This window comes from Fukomys damarensis, unplaced genomic scaffold (genome assembly GCF_012274545.1).
Source record: "Fukomys damarensis isolate Sample0158 unplaced genomic scaffold, DMR_v1.0_HiC HiC_scaffold_9, whole genome shotgun sequence".
NCBI lineage: Eukaryota > Metazoa > Chordata > Mammalia > Rodentia > Bathyergidae > Fukomys > Fukomys damarensis.
The window spans coordinates 27,977,364-27,997,409 of NW_022900921.1; the positions used below are offsets into that span (position 1 = coordinate 27,977,364).

Sequence of the window (20,046 nt, forward strand, 5' to 3'; positions counted from 1 at the left end):
ATATATATTGAAAGTATACACCACAGAGTCAACCAATGTGAAGACAGAATATCAGCTCTACAAGACAGATTTTTGCTTAGCCATCATCAAATGAAAGATTTCTTAAAAATAGCATGAGACCACAAAAATCAGTCCAATAACTGCTAAATGACACAAAGAAGAACAAAATAAGATTGACTGGAATCAATGAAAAACCAGAAGATAGCACAAAGGACATTTAAAAATCTCTTCACAGAGGTAATGGCAGAAAACTTCCCAAGCATGGAAAAAGAATTGGACATACAAATAAGTGAGGCATATAGAACTCCAAATGGCCATAATCAGAAAAAACAAGAAGGCATATAATACTCAAGATTCCAGAAATTCAACATAAGAACATACTATTACAAGCTATTAGAGAAAAGAAACAAATTACCTATAAAGAAAGCCCATCAGGATCACAGTAGTCTTCTCAACACAAGCCCTCAAGTCAAGGAGAACTTGGAGTAAAGTATTTCAAGATCTAAAGAAAACAACCTCCGGTTGATGTACCCCACAAAATTATCTTTCAAAATTGAAGGAGAAATAACATGCTTCCATTATAAAGCACACCAAATAAAGAAACTCATGACCACCAAAGCAGCACTCCAAAATGTTCTAAAGGACATTCTGGAAAAAGTCAAAGAAGGCTGGACGTGGTGGTGCATGCCTATAATCCCAGCACTCAGGAGGCTGAAGCAGGAGGATCGCTGTGAGTTCAAGACCAACCTGGGTTACATAGTGAGTTCCAGGTCAATCTCAACTACATAGTGAGACTCTGTCTCAAAACCAAAACCAAAACCAAACAAACAAAAAACCCAAAAAAGTCAATGAAGACAACAATTCCAGGAATCCCAGTAGAGTGAATCTACCTGGCAAGGCAAGCAATTAACCATAGGGGAAAGAAAGGGAATCAAAAACAGGAAATTAATATGACAAGGATAAATATGTTATAACCATCAACGTACATGGTCTCAATTCACCAATCAAAAGAAACAGATTGGCAAAATGATCAAGAAACGAGATCCAGCTGGGGATTTAGCTCAGTGGTTCCAGCACCTGCCTCGCAAGGTCAAGGACCCTAGTTCAATCCCTGGTACCAAAAAAAAGAAAAGAAAAGAAAAGAAAAGAAAAGAAAAGAAAAGAAAAGAAAAGAAAAGAAAAAAAGAAACAAGATCCAACAATGTGCTGCATACAAGAAACACATTTAACTCAAAAATAAATTCAAACACTGAAAGTCAAAGGATGGAGAACAATACTCCATTCAACAGGAACCCAGAAAAAAGCAGGGGTAGCTAGCTATACTATTTGCAGACAAAGTGAATTTCAAGCCAAGACTAATCAGAAGAAATAAGGAAGGTTACTACATATTTGTTAAGGGAACAATCCAAAAGGAAGAGATAAAAATAATAAATATATATGCACCAAATACCTGCACACCCAACCATTAAAACAAACATTAATGGATATAAAAAAATCTGATAAGCACTAATACAATTTTAACAAGGACCTCAATATACCACTGTCACAGACAGGTCATCTAGACAAAAAATCAACAAAGAAATATCAGAACTGAACCAAACTTCTGAACAAGTGGATTTAGTAGATATTTACAGTGTTCCACACACAACAAAATACACATATTTCTCAGCTGCACGTGGGACTTTCTCCAAAATAGACCATATAGTAGCTCATATAACATGATTAAGTAAATGCAAAAGAATTAAAATTATCCCATGCATATTATCAGATCATAGTGCAATGAAATTGGAAATCAATGACGAGAGAAATTACAAAAACAGCATAGATACATGGAAATTAAATAACATCCTCCTGGAGAACCAATTAGTCACAGATGAAATTAAAGAAGAAATTAGACAGTTTCTACTGTCTATTATAAGTGATTATGCCACTATGACATACCAGAATTTATGGGATGCAATGAAAGCAGTCCTATGAGGGAAATTCATTGTGGTGAATTCCCACATCAGAAAAACAGAGTGAGCGCAAATAAATAACTGAATATTGAACCTCAACATTCTCTAGAAAAAGAAAAGCAAGTTATACCCAAAGCACAGATGAGGGAAGAAATTGTAAAGATCAGAGCAGAAAATAATGCAATAGAGACTAAGAAAACAATACAAAGAATCAATTAATTGAAGTGTTGGTTCTTTGAAAGACTAAATAAAATAGACAAGCCCTTAGCTAACCTTATTTTTTTAAAAAAGGAAAGTAAAAGATGCAAATCCATGCAGTTGGGAATGAAAAGGGTAAAATCACAATGAATTCTGAAGAAATCCAGAAGATCATCAATATCTACTTTGAGAACCTGAACTCTAACAAGATGGAAAATGCAGAAGAAATGGACAGATTCCTAGATACATATGAATTACCAAAGCTGAATCAAGAAGATATAAAAATTCTAAATAACCCAATATCAGTCAATGAAATTGAAGATGTAATTTTATGCTTTTTTTTTTTTTTGTACCAGGGGTCAAACTTGGGCCCTTGTACTTGCAAGGCAGACAGCAGAACCACTGAGCGATATCCTGGCAATTGAAGATGTAATTTTAAAACTACCAACAAAGAAAAGTCCAGTTCATGACAGGTTCTCTGCTGAATTCTATAAGAAATTCAAAGATCTAATGCCACTACTCCTCAAACTCTAATGAAACCGAATGGGAAGCAATACTCCCAAACTCATTTCTGGAAGCAAGCACTACCCTGATACCAAAACCAGAGACTATTCATAGCATAATAGCCAAAAGTTTGAAACACAAGAGTATAAATATAGGCACAATTGCCAAAAGCTAGAAAAAAAACCAAATATATAACCATTGTATAATAGGTAAATTAATTGTGGTATAACAGAATATTTATAGAAAAGACAATGAACAAACTACATGCAATAATACATATAATTTTCATGAATATATTGAGATAGAAAAATAGACACACAAACATATTGTATGATTCCTGTTTATATAAAGTTCAAAAGTGGGCAAAATTAACCTATGACATTAGAAATCATGATAGTTATTACATTAATATTCAGTATATATTTTGATTATACCTCATATTTTGATTAACTTATACATCCTTTAATTTCTTTCAGCAATAATTTATAGTTTTCATTCTACAAATTTTTCATGTCTTAGTGAATTCCTAAGTACAATGGACCCTCAAGTTACAACTGGCCTGAAATATGAACAACTTGGGTTAATTGGGTTAATGGAAGATTAGTCTGCCTCTTCTTATCCATAGTGTGTACCCAAGTGAACATCCAGATATCAGCTATATTGTTTTATAATCAACATGAGTTACAATAAGCCCTTGGGAATCAATCAAGTTCATAAGTCAAGGGTCCACTGTACTATATGCCTTGCAACATGCTAAGTATTTTATGGAGATTATATTGGCTAATCTTTTTTTTTTTTCCTCCCGGTACTGGGAATTGAATTCAGGACCTTACACTAATCTTGATCACAGTTATTTGAAGTGGGTATTATTTCTTCATCTTATAGATAAAGAAGTAGCTTCCCAAGTGTTAGTTTACAAAAGGAAATATAGGTCATGAGTGCAAAGAGAACAGCTGATGCCATGTTGAATATGTGCTCACTTCTCAGAGATTACTGAGGTAACTCCCCATACTGCTTGAAAAGGGTCTCGCGTGTCCCCTTAGGGTGTCCCCTTCCCAATCAGGTCACTCACGCACCGAGAGGTCCAACAGGAGATCTTTATTGCAGAGAGTCAGGCAGAGCACAAAGGCCGGGAGGCAGAAAGGAGGGAGAGAGAGAGAGAGAGAGAGAGAGAGAGAGAGAGGAGGAAGAAGAAGCAGAAGGAGAGAGAAGAACAAAGAAAGGAAGGTCCTTTCATCAGTTTTGGCGTGGGCTATTGTTTATTTATGAGGAGTGAGCTACTTTTAACCTATCACAGTATCACAGGCCAGATTGCTTTTATGGGCCCAGTCTTGCAGACACAGGTTTTAACTTTCCTGGACCACTGTGGCCTTGGTGGGGAGGGAAAACAGAGATAAGGGCATGAGGTCATTTTAGGAGCCAAGATGTACCAGGAGTATGCAGCCTGTGAGGCGGCGTCACAGTATGCTTTAACATGATCAATTCCCTAACACTGCTGGCTTCAGATATCAGGTTCAAGATAAGGCCACTCACTGCACCTAAATTCTCTTCCCCATATGACTCTGAGCATCTATCCTCCCAGATCCAAAGGTGGCCCAGTAGGGACTAGAGGGGCTGGATTCCCTGGAACTTACTGCAGTAAATGAGAAAGAACACCTTTATCTGTTTTCTCTAATGTGCCACACAGATATGTGCCTTTTCTAAGTAGGATATAGGGTGGGGAAAGTTGGGTAGCATTAACGAATCTAACACAATTGTCCTCCTTTTCCAACTTCTAAAAATCCTCTGAAAATCTATGATCTGCAACTGCTCATACCTTCGATCTGTCCTTGAAAAGTCTCTGAATTTAAATCTGTCATCATCTGAACACACTGTTTCCTTGCATCCCTGAAGACACTAAAAAACCATAAAGCCTGAGAAATGAACTGGACTGCAGCAAATACGAGCACCCCAACCTTGGCTAGGGCTGGCTCTTCCATGGTTCTCCTTAAGAGCACCTCTACTTGCTATTATAGTTTTTCTCACTATAGCCTGCCCAGTGTACTTTTTTTGGCCAGTGTACCTGAGCTTGAACTCAGGACCTTGAACTTGTGAGGCACGTGCAGTGCCACTAAGCTAAATCCCCAGCCCAGCCCAGTGTACTTTTATCTTGCTTTTTCCCATTTTACTTGGCCCAAACCTGCTCTGAAGAGCCAGTTTCTCCCTCACTCTTGACTTCACTTTTTCAAATAATCTTTGGACTGCTTAAAAAAAAAAAGAAGGCCACCTCTCACTGTTGTTTTGGTTCAATCTTGGGTTCATATTCAAACAACTAATCTGAAGCCACCACTAACAGTCAAGAGATACATAACTACATTTGAGAGGTAAAAGCCTACAGGAGGTACTGCAGATACTGTCATGATCCACACACTGTGGATTCATTGTCCCACCCCATCCACACTAACCTTGTCACCTCTATTATAGCAGTTAACACACACTCTCAGATATATATACTTAGAAGTTTTATATCACACACACACACACACATACACATACATACGTATATTTCAAACATTTGAGAGTTAGACAAAGAATTAAATCCCCCCGAGAGCAGGAACTATATCTTACTAAGTACAACAGCATGTGAGTTTGTGCCATATACACAGTGATAGTGTTTACATAGCTGAAATGTGTGCTGAATTACATAGCCTGTTCTTTTCTCTATCAGTACAGTGACTGAACCCTAGGTCGTCACATTAAGCTACATTTTCAGCCCTTTTTAATTTTTTGAGACAGGTTCTTGCCAAATCACTAAGGCTGGGCTAGAATTTAAAATCCTCCTGCCTCAATCTCCCAGAGTGCTGAAATTATAGGCCCTGACCATCACACCAGATTTTATTTTTATTTTGTGAAATGCTAGGGATTGATGCTAGGCACTGCTTTACACTAAGCCACATCCTGAGTCAGTGTAGCCAGTTCATGCCCCTTGGCAAAATCATTTCTCTAAGTCTGTTCATTCCTTATGGCAAAAATACACAGAAAAATGCACTGCAAATGGGTCTCATTTTTCATTCAAAAGAAATATAATCAACCCAACACATACAAGGCATTACCTGTAGCACCAGATTCTAGCAAGGAATCCAGGACTGGGCCATTCTTGTAATACAGTAATTCCCCTTTATACTTGGTTTTGTTATCCATGATCAACTATGGTCCAAAAATATTACATGGACAATTCCAGAAATAAATAATTCATAAGCTTTAAAAATCTTTCATTACAGTATATTGTCATAATGTTTGTGTTTTATTAGTTATTGTTGTTGATCTCTTACTGTTTCCAATTTATAAAATTAAATTTAATATATATATTTGTTTGTTTATTTTGTTTTGGAGACAGGGTCTCACTATGTAGTTCAGGCTGGCCTTGAGCTCATTTTGTTGCCCAGGCTGGCCTTTAACTGAGTGATCCTATTGCCTCAGCCTCTCAAGTGCTGCGATTACAGGCATGCACCAGCATGGTTGGCTAAACTTTATGTATTCAGAGGCAAAAACATAGTATATATAGAGTTCAGTACTATCTCAGTTCCATGCATCCATGGAACATCATGGAATGTGTCCCTGCAGATAAGAAAAGACTCCCACATAAATAAGTAAATATGTGTGGTATAAATGAGTAAAGCACATTATGATCCAGGTGATCTCAAGCAAAAATAATCTTTCTTTGACCTCGTTACCATTTCCCCCTTCTCTAGGCTCCTCCCACATTGTCCATTTTCCTGTTCCTCCAACACATCAACTCACTCCTATCTCTTCCTGAAATACTCCCTTGAAGTTTGCATAGGCATTCCTTTCTCCTCAATCAGGTCTTAGCTCAAAAGTCATTTCTTCAGATACTTTTCCTGAACACCCTAATGTTTCTCCCTCACAATTCATCTGATGTTTCCTTATTTTGTCTTCTCCTTAGCAATTATTACTATGTCAACTTTTGTATTATACTTTTCTCCAATACAGTAATAAAAATACACTAATAAAAATACTAGAGCTTACCTGCTCATTTCCCTGTCTAGTTCACCACTGTATTCCAATGTCCTAAATATCATCTACCTCATAATAAATATCAATATTTTAATAAATGAGATCAAAATAGGTAATTATAAGCATCACTCACTCAAAAAATATTTTGTATGTACTTAGGAGGATCTAGGCTCTATTTCAAGATGCTGGGGATTTAGCTGTGAACAAAATAGACAAAAATCCGTGCTTTGCTGGAATTTGTCTTCCAGTAGAAATATAAACAATAAGCAAGATTAAAAACTAAAACATATACTATGCGTGAGAAATATTAAGGAGAAAAAATAATAAAGCTGTAAAGGAGGATACGGACCGGGCTGTGAGTGAAGGGATAAGAGAAAAAGAGATAGAGTTATTGGTATATGTGGGAGAAATACATTAAAGGAGGCTACTGGGGCAAGAATTAGGGTTTGAGGACTGAGTAACACATTAGAAGAGCTCACAGCGATTAAGGGAAATCGATTATATAAGACCTGGGTCAAAGTCAGGACTTTGGCCAAGAGGGATATGGAGAGCCACTGAATGATTTGAGCATGTGAATGCCATGATCTAACTTGTTGCATGACATTCCCTGGTGCTCCAGGGCTGGAAATACCTGAAGGGTTAGGGAAGGGACCAGAGAGGATACTACCATGACAAGAGATGGTGGCCCAAAAAATATTGGGGGAGGAGCAGGTCTGGAGTTAGGAGATAAAATTTTGTTTGACATTTAACGTTGCAGAAGCCTGGTAGCCATCCAAGTAGAAGGGTCAAACGGGCAACTGGATATATGGATCTGGTGTTTAAGGGGCAGGGGTTGGTACTTGGAATTCAACAAATGGTACTTATTTATTTGCAGTAATTGACGAGATCGGGCGCATTCAGGCTGGTATGGCCTTAGATTAACAATAACTGAAACATGATGGAATCCTGGCTCTGCCATTTAGTAGTAACAAACTCTTGACTAACCAACTTTTAGGATCTGGGCTTTAGTTTCCACACCAGTAAAATGGGGGAATTTTTCCATATAACATGATCCAATAAAAACGAAAAGGGTCAACGGCTGACCGTGAGCAACGTGAGAACCCTGAACCAAGAATCGCACGAGGCCATCTGGAGGGAGGGGACCTTACTGGGGAAAGGACCTTACTGGGGAAAGGACTACAGGTTTCCAAACACACCGCAGAAGAACGAAAAGTCCCGGAGGTTGCAAACCAAAACAAACCTCAGGCCCAGAGACGCAAAGAAGGATGCAGCGCCCAAACATCGCGAGATCTGCTGGACAGGATTTCCCCCACCACCAACGCCTCCTTGCGCGTCCTTGCCGCTCAACATCTCGCGATACCAAGGCGCAGAAGCAGCTCTCTACTGGCTTGGGCTTGCAGGAAAGATGGAGTATTCGGTGTTGGGCACTGTAGGTGCTGCGGATGGCGGAAGGGCCGAGCCATACAACAGCTCGGGAGAGCGGGAGGGCGGGGAACCGGACGGAGTGCGCTTCGACCGCGAGAGGGCGCGCCGCCTGTGGGAAGCAGTGTCCAGTACTCAGCCGGTGGGGAGGGAAGAAGGTGAGTCGGGGATTAGAAGCTGAAGCCCCTCACCCGCCTGCTTGGCTTGCGGGGAGTGGCGCAGAGAGGAGGCGGGACCGCGGACCTGTTCCTGGGGGCTCTGGTCACACCCCCGGCCCCCGGCCCGCCTCCTTGCGTGATGCGCCCGGGGACTCCTGTATTCTTAGGCCCCAACACGACCCCGACTCCGCACGCGGAGGTTCCAGGCTTGTCTCGCTCAGGTTCTAGGTTATTTCCCCTCTCTAACACTGCTCTCGCGGAGACCTACGGAACCTTTTTTGCCGTACTGGCGGCCAAGCCAAGTATTTCTCCCCGACTCTCGTCTCATTCTCCAGAATTCCACGCTTGTATTGTTCCTTGCCCTTTTTCTCTCAAGCTCGTACATTAATGAAGGGATCTAGAAGGCCTTCTACTTTCTCCTGGCTTTGGTGATTGCGCGCTGGCTGTTTCTAGGTATCTGGCCTCTTGCTCGGATCTTACTCTAAGTTGAGGGTTAGGAAGGAGCCTGAGAAAGTGGCCTGGAAATGCGTTTTGGTTCCAGATCAATGTACCCAAGGTCACGCCGTGTCACTTCTGGGCTGAAGCTTCCCAGCTTACTCTGTTTAATCTGAGACTGTGTAAGATGAGAAATAAAGAGGATGGGAAGAGCTGGCCTGGCCATCTTGTGTGACCCCCTTCAACTGTCCTTTCTTTCAGAGCTGGCTATTTGACGCTAACCCAAATGTACAGGAATTGTATGTATTTGGGCTTTGCTAATCTTGTCATGTATTTACAGGGAAATCAGATTTCTTTCTTTTCTTTTCTTTGTACTTTTTTTGAAATCAGATTTCTTTAATGGCTCATTTGCTTGCTGAGCAGACTAATCTTGGAAAGTTTAATATGTTCCTAAACTGCCTTGGATAAAATTGAATTTTGACCACATTCCAGGAAGTCATGTTTAAATTTGTGTGTCCACGTCTCCAATATAAACAGTAAGGCTAGCCTGACTTCTAAATAATGTTCATACTCTTTCTCAGCCCTTATATCTTTTTAAAACATTTTTGGTATAAAATTATCTCCCCCTTTAATTTTCATTTTATTAATTTGACAGACATTCACTGATTCCTGCTCTTCCTATAACTGACTGGCCATCAGAACTAGAGATGAGGAATTTACTGTCCTTGCATTGAAGGGGCTTGCAGACATCAAAATGTATAATGTTCTAGTATAATGTAAGAGATGCAAAGAATAAGAATGTCTAAGAATTGGGGAACACAAAAATAAAGTGACCTTGGGGTGTAGGGAAGGCATGCCCTGGACCTTGAAGTAGAAAACACCACAGCTGCTCTCTGAAAAAAAACTGTCTCCTTATATGTGTATAAATAAATATATGGTGTCACTATTATGATGCAGATCATTTCCCTATTCTCACTTCTCCTGTGCTTTTATTAGATCTAGGTAGATATCTACGACAATAAGTTCTACTCTTCTCTAACACTTTCATTAAACTATAATTTGTATTTATGTGTATATATTCAACCATTTAATGATTTTTAGTGAAAGTATAGAGATGTGTATCCCTAACCACAAGTTGTGGAACATTTCCATCACCCCAGTTAGTTCTTTTGTGCTCTTTCATATTGAATCCCTGTTCCCGTGTCCTGCTCTGAGTGACCACGATCTGTTTTCTGTCTCCATAAATTTACCTATCTGCACATTTCATACAAATAGAATCATACAATATGTAGTCTTTTAAGTTTGGCTTCTCTTAGCATGTTTTTGAGGTTCACCAAGTCATAGTGTGTATTAGTACTTTCTTTTTGTTGCTAAATAGAGTTTCACTGAATGGATATACCACATTTGGTTATCCATTCATTAGTTGTGGACATTTGGAACTGTTGTGAATAATGCTGCTGTGAACGTTAGTGCTCACATTTTTGTGTGGACATTCATTTCTCTTGAGTATATTTCTAGGAGTGGAATTGTTGAATCATGTAATAACTCCACCTTTACCTTTTTGTCCTTTGAACTGAGTATTGAACCCAGGGCCTCATGTATATTAGGTATGTATTCTACCACTGAGCATTTTTTAATTTTTTCTGATTTTGAGACAGGATCTTGCTAAGTTGCTCAGGCTGGCTTCAGACATGCAATCCTTCTGCCTTAGCCTACTAAATAGCTGGAATTACAGGCATGAACCAGTATACCCAGCTCCAGCAGACTTTAACATTTTGAGAAACTGCCAAACTATTTTCTAAAATGGTTTCACCAGTTTACATTTCTTCCATCAGTTTATGAGGATTTCATTTTCTCTATCTCCTTCCCAATATTTATTATTGTTTTCCTTTTAATGTTAGTCATTCCAGAGGGCATTTTAGTGATGCCTTATTATGGTTGTTTTTTTTTGTTTTTTTGTTTTTGTTTTTCCCATACAGGGATCAGACTCAGGACTTTGCCCTTGTGAGGAAGGCAAGGCACCACTGAGCTAAATCCCCAGGCCATCACTGTGGTTTTCTAAGCACTAATGATTTTGAGCACCATTTCATGTGCTTGTAGCCCACTTGAATCTTTCTTGGTGAAATATCTATTCATGTCTCTTGCTCATTTTGTAATTGGATTCTTACTGAATTTTAAGAGTTTTTAATATATTCTGGATACAAGTCTTTTTTTAGAGATAGAATTTCCAAATATTTCCTGTGACTTGTCTTTTCATTTTCTAAGCAATTCTTATTGAAGAAGTTTTAGTTGATACAGGCAGTGATTTTTTTTTTTTTTATATATAGGACTCCAAAAGCACAAGAGACAAAAACAAATGGGACTACGTCAAACTAAAAAGCTTCTGAACAGCAAAAGGAAAAGACAACACAATGAAGAGACAACTTATAGAATCGATGAAAATATTTGCCAACTATTTATTTAATAAAGAATTAATATCCAGAATGTATAAGGAATTCAAAAAAATAACACCAAAAAAAACCCAATTAGACAAATACAAAAGGGCAGATGATCTGATCATTTCTTGAGAAATACAAGTGGTCAACAATTATATGAAAAAAAATTCAATATCACTAGCCATCAGGGAAATGCAAATCAAAATTTCAATGATATATCATTTCACCCCATTTAGAATGGCTGTTACCAAAAAGTAACGTGGTGAGGATGTGAATAAAAAGGGATTCACATGCACTGCTGATAAGGATGTAAATTAGTATAGTCATTATGGAGAATAGAGGTTCTTAAAAAAACTGAAAATAGATCTAGCATACAATCCACCTATTCCACTACTGGATATATATCCAAAAGAAATAAAATTAGCACACAAATACTTGTATGCCTCTACAGCAACACTATTCAAAGTAGCTAAGATACAGAATTAGTCTACATGCCCATCAACAGATGAATAGGTAAAGAAACTATGGCATATATACAAAATGAAATATTCCCATAAAGTTTGAAATTCTGTCATTTTTAGCAAGGTGAATGAATTAGAGGACATTATGTTAAATGAAATAAGGCAAAGACAAGCGCAGCATGTTCTCTCTCATGTGGAAGCTCAGAAAAAAAGTCAACCTGAACATACAATAGAGATAGCTAGAGGTTGGGAAGGAAGATTGCATTTCATCAGTCCATGCTATATGCATGTTAAAATATCACATTGAGCTGAGTGTGGTAGTACATGCCTGTAATTCCTGCATTCTGGGAAGCTGAGGCAGGAAGATAATAAATGCAAGCCTAGCTTGGGCAGTTTAGCAGTGTAGTGACACCCTGTCTCAAAATTAAAATGTAACTGTGTTCATCAGCTACAGACTGTGCAACAATTGTCTCATAAGATAAAAGAGCTGGGCTGGGGATTTAGCTTAGTGGCATCATGCCTGCCTCACAAGAGCAAGGTCCTGAGTTCAATCCCTGGTACCAAAAAAAAAAGGGAGCTGAAGAATTCCTATCATAGTGATATAGCCACTGTAGCATTGTGCAGTGCATTATTCTCATATTTGTGATGATGCTGGTAACAACAAATGTATTACATGTAAATCTTAATGAAAATATAGCATACTGTAATCCCAGCACCCTGGGAGACAAGCAGGAAGATTTCAAGTTCAAGCCCAGCCTGGGTAATTTAGTGATTTGGCAAAACTTTCTTAGAATTTTTTAAAAGAGTAGGGAATGTAGCTCAGTGTGAATGCCCTGAATTCAGTCACCCATCATACATACACAAAAAATAAAACATATACTACTTGATGATAATAATAATTAACAGCTGTGTTACCAATTTATATATTTTTTCTCAGTGTTAGAGTATATTCCTCCTTGGGGGAGGATAGAGTTTTGAGAGGTCTCACTATGTAGTTCAGGCTGGCCCTGAACTCACTACATAGCCCAGGCTAGCTTCAAATTTGTGGCAGTCTTTCTGCCTCAGCCTCCCAAGTGCTGAGATTATAGTCATGCACTACTATGCCTGACCTATTTTTCCTTATTAAAAAAAGTTTACTAGGGCTGGGCTGGTGATTTAGCTCAGTGGCCCTGGCCTGCCTCACAAGCGTAAGGTCCTGAGTTTGATCCTCGGTAACCAAAAAAAAAAAACCTGCATACATATGATCAGAACAATCTTTGGGAAATTTTCTATGCACAGTTATTTTTAAAAAGCACCTCAATGATACCTATTTCCACTGTTAAGTGGGTGCCTCCTAGTGTTTAATTTCTACAACTAACCTTAAAAATTCAAAACTGGCCTTAAAATCCAAGTTCTGAAAACTGCATTTGCGGCTGCTTATTTTTTTCGGTTTTCTTTTTCTTTTTTCTTTCCCCCCACCACCCCAGCTTCCTTTGTCTGAGGAACAGCTGGTAAAATTTTTTCCCACATTGTAGGTTGTCTCTTCATGCTGTCAGTGGTTTCTATTGCTGTGCAGGTTTTTTTTGGGGGGGGGCGTTGAGACAGTGTCTCACTATGTAGTTGAGACTGACCTGAACTCACTGTGTAGCTCAGGCTGGTCTGGAACTCCCAGCGATCCTTCTGCCTCAGCCTCCTGAGTGCTGGGATTACAGGTGTGCACCACCACGCCCAGCCTCCCAGCCCATATGTTTATGATGGCAAAGTAAAATCATTAAAACAATGTAATGATAATCAAAATTAGTATAAAAATAGCCACGTGCTATTAAAATATAGAAAACAAACTTACTGTTTTAATTCAAATGCAAATTTAGGTCTCCTTTAAATTGTATAAAAATCTAGGGAACATCTAGGCAACCAGAATATACAAAAAGATTGAGTATCGTTGGGGCCAGTGATTTGGCTCAGTGGTTCTGATGCCTGCCTCGCAAGTACAAGGACCTGAGTTCGACCCCTGGTACCAAAAAAAAAAAAAAGATTGTGTACAGTCAATAGGCCAGTCAGCAGTTAGAGGTTACCCAGTGATGAGTGTCATAACATTGTATACATAAAATGTACCAATGAACTTTTTAAGAAGTTAGGAGTTAATCACAATCTATAATGAATATGAGGCACATGCTTTATTCAAAACACCCACTTACTAGGAGTGGTCAAAGCAGGGAAGGCAGTAATGCACTATTTAAAAGAATTTTTTTTAGTAACGTACTTTTTTTTTTTTTTTTTTTTTTGTACCAGGATCAAACTCGGGACCTTGTGCTTGCGAGGCACATAGCAAGTAATGTACTACTTTTTTGAAATACATATTGCCTTTACTGTAAGCTCTGTTACATCAAATGAACAAAATGGGCTTAACATTTCACTTAAGATAATTTAGCATTAACAGTTTTTACAGGAACAAATACCTTAGAACCAAATCAAACTGCCTTAATAAATTACAATCATACTAATGAAAACTTCTTGGAGGGTTATGGTCAAAATCTAAACTGTAGAACAATCTTCTAGAAATTTGGAATATAAAATATTGGGCTCAGTTTAGATATCATTAGTGTCTTCATCATCATCATCTCCAGGACCAAATGTGTCAGTTTCACTTAGCATGCTCAGGAAGCTTGCCATATGTTTTCAGACTTCTTGCTTCATCCATACTGTATTTTAGAATCATATCAGCTTTGTTATCATGGTAGTCTTGGAGACCAACCAATATGAGGTTCTTTTTATTTATTTTTTCTGTAAGGTACCAGGGGGTCCAACTTGGTACCTTGCTTCTGCAAGGCAGGTGCAGCACCACTGAGCTAAATCCCCAGCTCTCTGGAGACTAACCAATGTGATGTCTGAAGTATATTTCCAAAACATTTTTCTCAGCTTCCCTCTGATGTGACATAACCTCTTCACATCATCTAAGCACATCGCTTCTAATCATCTATTTCCCAGCATCTTGAGCATATTACCCATCTTTGAACACCCATTATCTTTTTTCAGATTCATGCTCATTCTTACTTCTGCATCTGTTTTTGCCTCCTTTACCTTTATTCTTACTCACCTTCTCTGACTTCTTCCCGGGTGGTGAAGGCCTCTGCAACTCCTAGGGGAGAAAGGAATGCGGCAAAGGAGTGCAAGAGAACCTTACAAACGGGCTCTTCCGAAATCTGCTTGTGCCCACCTTTCTGTTTGTTCTTTAAAATGAATATTTCCATTAATCTAGTCTTCAAGTTCACTGATTCTTTCTTCTGCCACTTTGGATTTACTGTTGAGTTTCTGTGGTGAATTTTTCATTTCATGTGTTCTTTCAACTTTAAAATTTCCATTTGGTTCTGTTTTATACATATTCTAAGTAGGAAACTTTTTAGTACCACAATACCTCACATTTACTTTTTTCATGCCTTTTTCATTGGCCAAAGATTTGAGCTATTTCCAGGCGTGGTGGTGCATGCCCATAATCCTAGCACTTGGAAGGCAGGAGGATCACAAGGCCAGTTTGGACTAGGCAGGTGAGAGTAGTTGAGAGCAAGACAGAGACAGAGAGAGAAAGACAGAGAAATATATCAACAATATGGACTCTAAAAATAGGTAGAAATATCAACCAAAGTTATAGCCTTAATAAGACCAACTTTCTGATGCATTATCAAAGAACATCTTACCCATTAGACTGTATATACTATCTAACCACCTAATCCATAGGTAAATTATATTCAGCCTCCCTTCCTAGAATCTTTTTGTTACTTGCTGCTTTCTAACTATGGTTATACCTAGAAATTCACTGCCTCCCAATAAACAGGATTCTAAATAGGTTTCATCTTTCTCTGAGGACCTCTAGCAATTACTGATGAATTTCTAAAGAGCTAAATTATAGAGGTTTTCATTTTTTGACAGGATCCCACCATAATAGCAAGGTTGGCCTCAAATTCAGTCCTCCTGTCTCAGTTTCCCACATAGTTGAAGTTAAAAGGTGTGTACAACTGTGTCTGTCTTAATTATAGGTTTTATTTTGTTTTGTATTACAAATGTAATGGAGGACTGAACCCAGGGCTTCAAGTATGCTAGGCAAGCACTCTACCACTGAGCTATATCCCCAGTCCTTTTTTATTCATTTTCATTTTGAGACAGTCTTGCTAAGTTACCCAGGATGGCTTCAAATTGCAGTCTTCACAGTTCAGTCTCAAGAGTAGCTGGGATTACAAACCTCCACCAATATACCCAGTTTAAATTTTAAGGAGTTTTTTGAGAGGGAGTGATTTTTTATTTTTGTGTGTTGTTTGGTTTGGGTTTGGGTTCCTTTGAGACAGGGTCTTGCTGTGTAGTTCTAGCTGGCCTTGAACTTACTAGGTAGTCCAGGCTGGCCTCAAACTTGTGGCAATTCTCCTGCCCCATCCTCAGGTTCTGGGATTATAGGCATGTGCCAACATGCTGGCAAAATTTTTAAGTTTTAAAACTATATATAAGGCCAAGTAATAGCAAACAGTGTGTACTATTAGTTGGAATATAGAAGGTGGTTTAGTCATTCTGGAACCAGTCATCCTGGACCTAAGTCATACTAAGACAACTTGAGATACCAAAGTTGTCCAAAGACAGTTATAACTTGGATTAAAATATTGTAATAATTTTGAGATATTTTGCTTCCCAGATACAACTTCCCCTAAATTTATTAAGTCTGTAAGTTATGGGGCCTGGGATTTAGCTCAGTGGTTCCACTTTCTGCCTTACAAGCGCAAGGGCCCAAGTTCGATCCCGGTACAAAAAAAAGAAGTCTGTGAGTTATCTCTTTTCTTTGTGGGGATACTAGATATTGAAACTAAGGCTTATATATTCCAAGTGTACAGTCTACCCCTGAGCTACACCCCAGTCTCCTGGTTTATGACTTATTTTACTGTTCCATACTAGTTCTCTATGTCTGCATTTCATTGACCCTGGTGAAAATCAGCCCTATGAGTCATACTCTAAATTTCATCTCTAGGCCTCTACCCCATATTCCTTGTAACTTAGCTATATAGTAAGTACAAATTAAATCCTAATAATTATAACTTCTCATACAATTTGGAAGGCAGACATATAGTAAAGACCATATTCCTATATCTCTTGGCTATTGTTATTGTCAAGAAAGGTCATGGTCCTGGGTACAGTGGCACGTGCCTGTAATCCCAGTTACTCAAGAGGTTTAGGTAGAGGGATTGTAAATTTGAAGCCAGCCTTAGCAACTTAGTGAGACCTTGTCTCTAAATAAAGAAGGCTAGTAGAGTGCTTGCCTAGCATGCTCAAGACTGTGGATTCAAACAGAAAAAAAAAAGGTCATGGAACTGTGAGATCTTCCTATATCAGTATTCTAATGTCCATTTCTAGCTTTATAGGTTGAGGGGTAGGTTCAGTTGATGGTGAAAACTCCTTGCTTCCAGCAAAGCTGAGAAGGAGGCCTCAGAGTTTTATTATTAGCCTACTGGAACATTTTTACATTTGTTTCTGGAGAGCCCCAACCTGATACCATTCCTTCTGCCTCTCAAATACCTAAATGCCTTTATCAAACTTTTCTGATGTGCTGGGTTGGAGTTGCATGGGGATATCAGAGCAAGAGTTAAATGTAGTCAGGCTACTTTCTCAGAATTCTGATATTGGTATAAGTTCTTTTTTCTTCTTATGTTCACCTTAACTTCATAGAACTCTTGGGGGTTTGTTTTGTTTTGTTTAGAACTCTTGTTTTTTGTGGGTCAGGAATTTGTGGAAGCTTTTGCTGTATAGTTCTGGATGAAGGTTTCTTAAGCAGTTATAGTCAAATGGTGACTAAAGCTAAAACAGTGGGTGAGAGGAGCTTCTGGGAGATAGCCAAAAGTCTGTTGCCATTTGGTATCAGAACCTCTCCATGTGGTCTTTATACATGGACTCATTGGGGTTTCTCAAAACCTGGTGGCCTCAAAGTAATCAGACTATTTACATGGTGGCTGAAGACATCAAAAGAAAATAGTGTCATTTGGTTTTTTTTGTAATCATCTTTCTCCATGTGTCTGTGTTATTTACTGGTCAGCCAATAATTTACCAGTGATGTTCAAAATCCTGGAGCCAAGAACGACTTCATTGTTTTTTTGTTTTGTTTTGTTTTTTGACACAGGATCTCACTGTATTAAAGTCCAGGCTGCCCTTGAGCTTTGAGTCCTTTTTGCCTCAGCCTTCCAAGTACTGGAATTAGAGGCATTGCCACCATGTCAACAAGGACTTTATATTATGCTGTTAAATCTGTGTGTTGATAGGGAAGTTTAGTCAAAGTTCAGGCAATTTTTAGGTCTGTTTTGGCTTTTACTTCTCATTAGCCTCAGGATAGGCCAGAAATATTTGGCTAACAGCCTCTTGAATCTCCCTTACTACACAGTCCATGCTTGCCTCAGCTATACCCACAACTTTTGACTTGTAGAACCTTTGGCTCTTTCTACTTACCTGCCTTTGAGATCATCATTTCTACCAACTGTATGGCTGAATGTGGGCCTTACCTGCCACTCAAAATCAAGTAGTAATATCCCTCTTCCATGAGGAAGACAGTTGTTCACAGAGCCTGTCCCTTGCTGGTAGGCTGTGCTCCAAGTATGAGAGGAACTGAGAGTAGCTTCACATAAGAAAAACCACAAGGGCCAGGATTTAGCTCAGTGGTTCTGCTTCCTGCCTTGCAAGCACAAGGACCCAAGTTCGATCCCGGTAACAAAACAAAACAAAAACCCACAAATCACACTGGGGATTTAGCTCAGTGGTTCCACTGCCTTCCTTGCAAGCACAAGGTTCTGAGTTCCATCCCTGGTACCAAAAACAAAACAAGAAAACCACAGATCTTTGTTCTAACAAAGTTCAACAGTTCTGTAAGTATAATTGCTTCTGTTGAATGCCTTTTGTCCATTTCTAGAGTGCTGAAGTGGTTGTTCTGTCCAGTTATATAGCTGCTTTAGGGGAAATTTCTTTACCTTGTAGTCAGAATTCCCACCCCTCAACTCACTTTGTTTTATATTCAACTTTACTTCCTCTGCCTAACTTCAAAATTTGGAAGGCCCAAAAATTCTTGCCTTTAGTGAGATTATTCCTACCTCAGAAAGATAAGGCTTTGTTATCCAGGCCCAACAATTAAGCAGAGACTAATACTGTTTCCTACAGTGTGGAACTAGTATAATATATTAGGCAATTTAAAATATTTCACAGTCAGATCCAGAGCAGTGAGAATCCAGGCATGGTGGTACATGCCTGCAGTCTCAGCTGCTTGGGAGGCTGAGGCAGAACGATCAGGACTTCAAAGCCAGCCTTGACAATCCTTTTTTAAAAATAATAATAGTAAAATTAAATTTAAAAGGAATGAGAAAATTGCTCTCTTTTCAAGTCTTTTAGTCTCCTGATTCTACCTGGGAAGAAGTCTCAGATACTACCATATTTTAAAACCTCTCTTTAGCAGGGTGTCGTGGCACACATCTATAATCCCAGCACTCGAGAGGCTGAGGTAGGAGGGACAATATGAGTTCAAGGTCAGCCTGGACTACATGGTGAATTCATGGCCAGCCCAGACTACATAGCAAGTCCCTGTCTCAAAGTGCTACTCCCTTATTCTTCCTTTTTTTGGTGTGTTACCCAGTCTAAGCTCCTGGGCTCAAGGGACCCTCTTGGCTCAGCCTTCCAAGTAACTAGGACTCCTGGTGCACATTACCGTGTCTGACTTCTTACTCTTCTTAGGGAGCATACCAATCCTCTGGCATTAATATCTAGCTAGAATTTTTTCATTTTTCTTTTATTTATTTTTATTAATAATCTGTGTAAGTCTGATCTAAAGATTGTCCATCCTAGGGCCAGGGATTTAGCTCAGTGGTTCCACCACTTGCCTTGCAAGTGCAAGGACCCAAGTTTGATCCCCAGTACCAAAAAGAAGAAGAAGAAAAGATTCTCCATCCTTTTCTTCTGTCTGTGTGTTTGTGTAGGTATGTGTATGTGTGTGTGTGGTACTATGAATTGAACCCAGGGCCTTGTGTATGCTAGAAAAGCATTCTACCATTGAGCTAAAGATCCCTTTATAAAAGAAGTTAGTAAAGAAATTTGACATGCATAAAATTATAAAATAAGTAATAGTGGATTTGGACCTTATCAGAGTCATGGATGCAGAAGATGCAGGTAACATCTTGTATGTACTGGTATGCATTTCATTACTCTGTGCATGTATTTGAGATAGAGTTCAAAGCCTGTGCTATCGAGGTATTGTTTGTTAACTCAGATTTTTTCTTTTCCCCCTCTGTAGTAGAGCACATGATCCAGAAGAATCAGTGTCTCTTCACCAACACCCAGTGTAAGGTTTGCTGTGCCTTGCTGATTTCTGAGTCCCAGAAGCTGGCACATTACCAGGTATGCCATTGTAGTTCAGCAGTGCTTTATTTTTCCAACCCATGCCAAACCCTCACTTCTCCCTGACTTACATGGTGAGAGG

At 38.9% G+C, this 20,046-nt stretch overlaps 2 protein-coding genes across 5 annotated transcripts in view; one reads left to right on the top strand and one right to left on the bottom strand.

The window, feature by feature from the left end:
- Window positions 1-7,969, bottom strand: part of Uimc1 (ubiquitin interaction motif containing 1) — a 159,660-nt gene extending 151,691 nt beyond the window's left edge. The window contains exon 1 of the mRNA XM_033761652.1: window positions 7,912-7,969. The gene's annotated coding sequence lies outside the window, so the exon portion shown is untranslated. The remainder of the gene's footprint in view (window positions 1-7,911) is intronic.
- Window positions 7,970-7,998: 29 nt separating this feature from the next.
- Window positions 7,999-20,046, top strand: part of Znf346 (zinc finger protein 346) — a 39,672-nt gene continuing 27,624 nt past the window's right edge. For 2 of the 4 annotated variants that reach the window (XR_004516419.1, XM_033761658.1), the window contains exons 1-2: window positions 8,000-8,251; window positions 19,861-19,964. Coding sequence is in view for 3 of the 4 variants with exons in the window: in XM_033761658.1 (XP_033617549.1) it covers window positions 8,077-8,251; window positions 19,861-19,964 (279 nt within the window). In the remaining variant the exon portion in view is untranslated. Of the gene's footprint in view, window positions 8,252-19,860; window positions 19,965-20,046 lie in introns of all 4 variants that reach the window. The other 2 variants (XM_033761660.1, XM_033761659.1) reach the window with 2 other exon arrangements.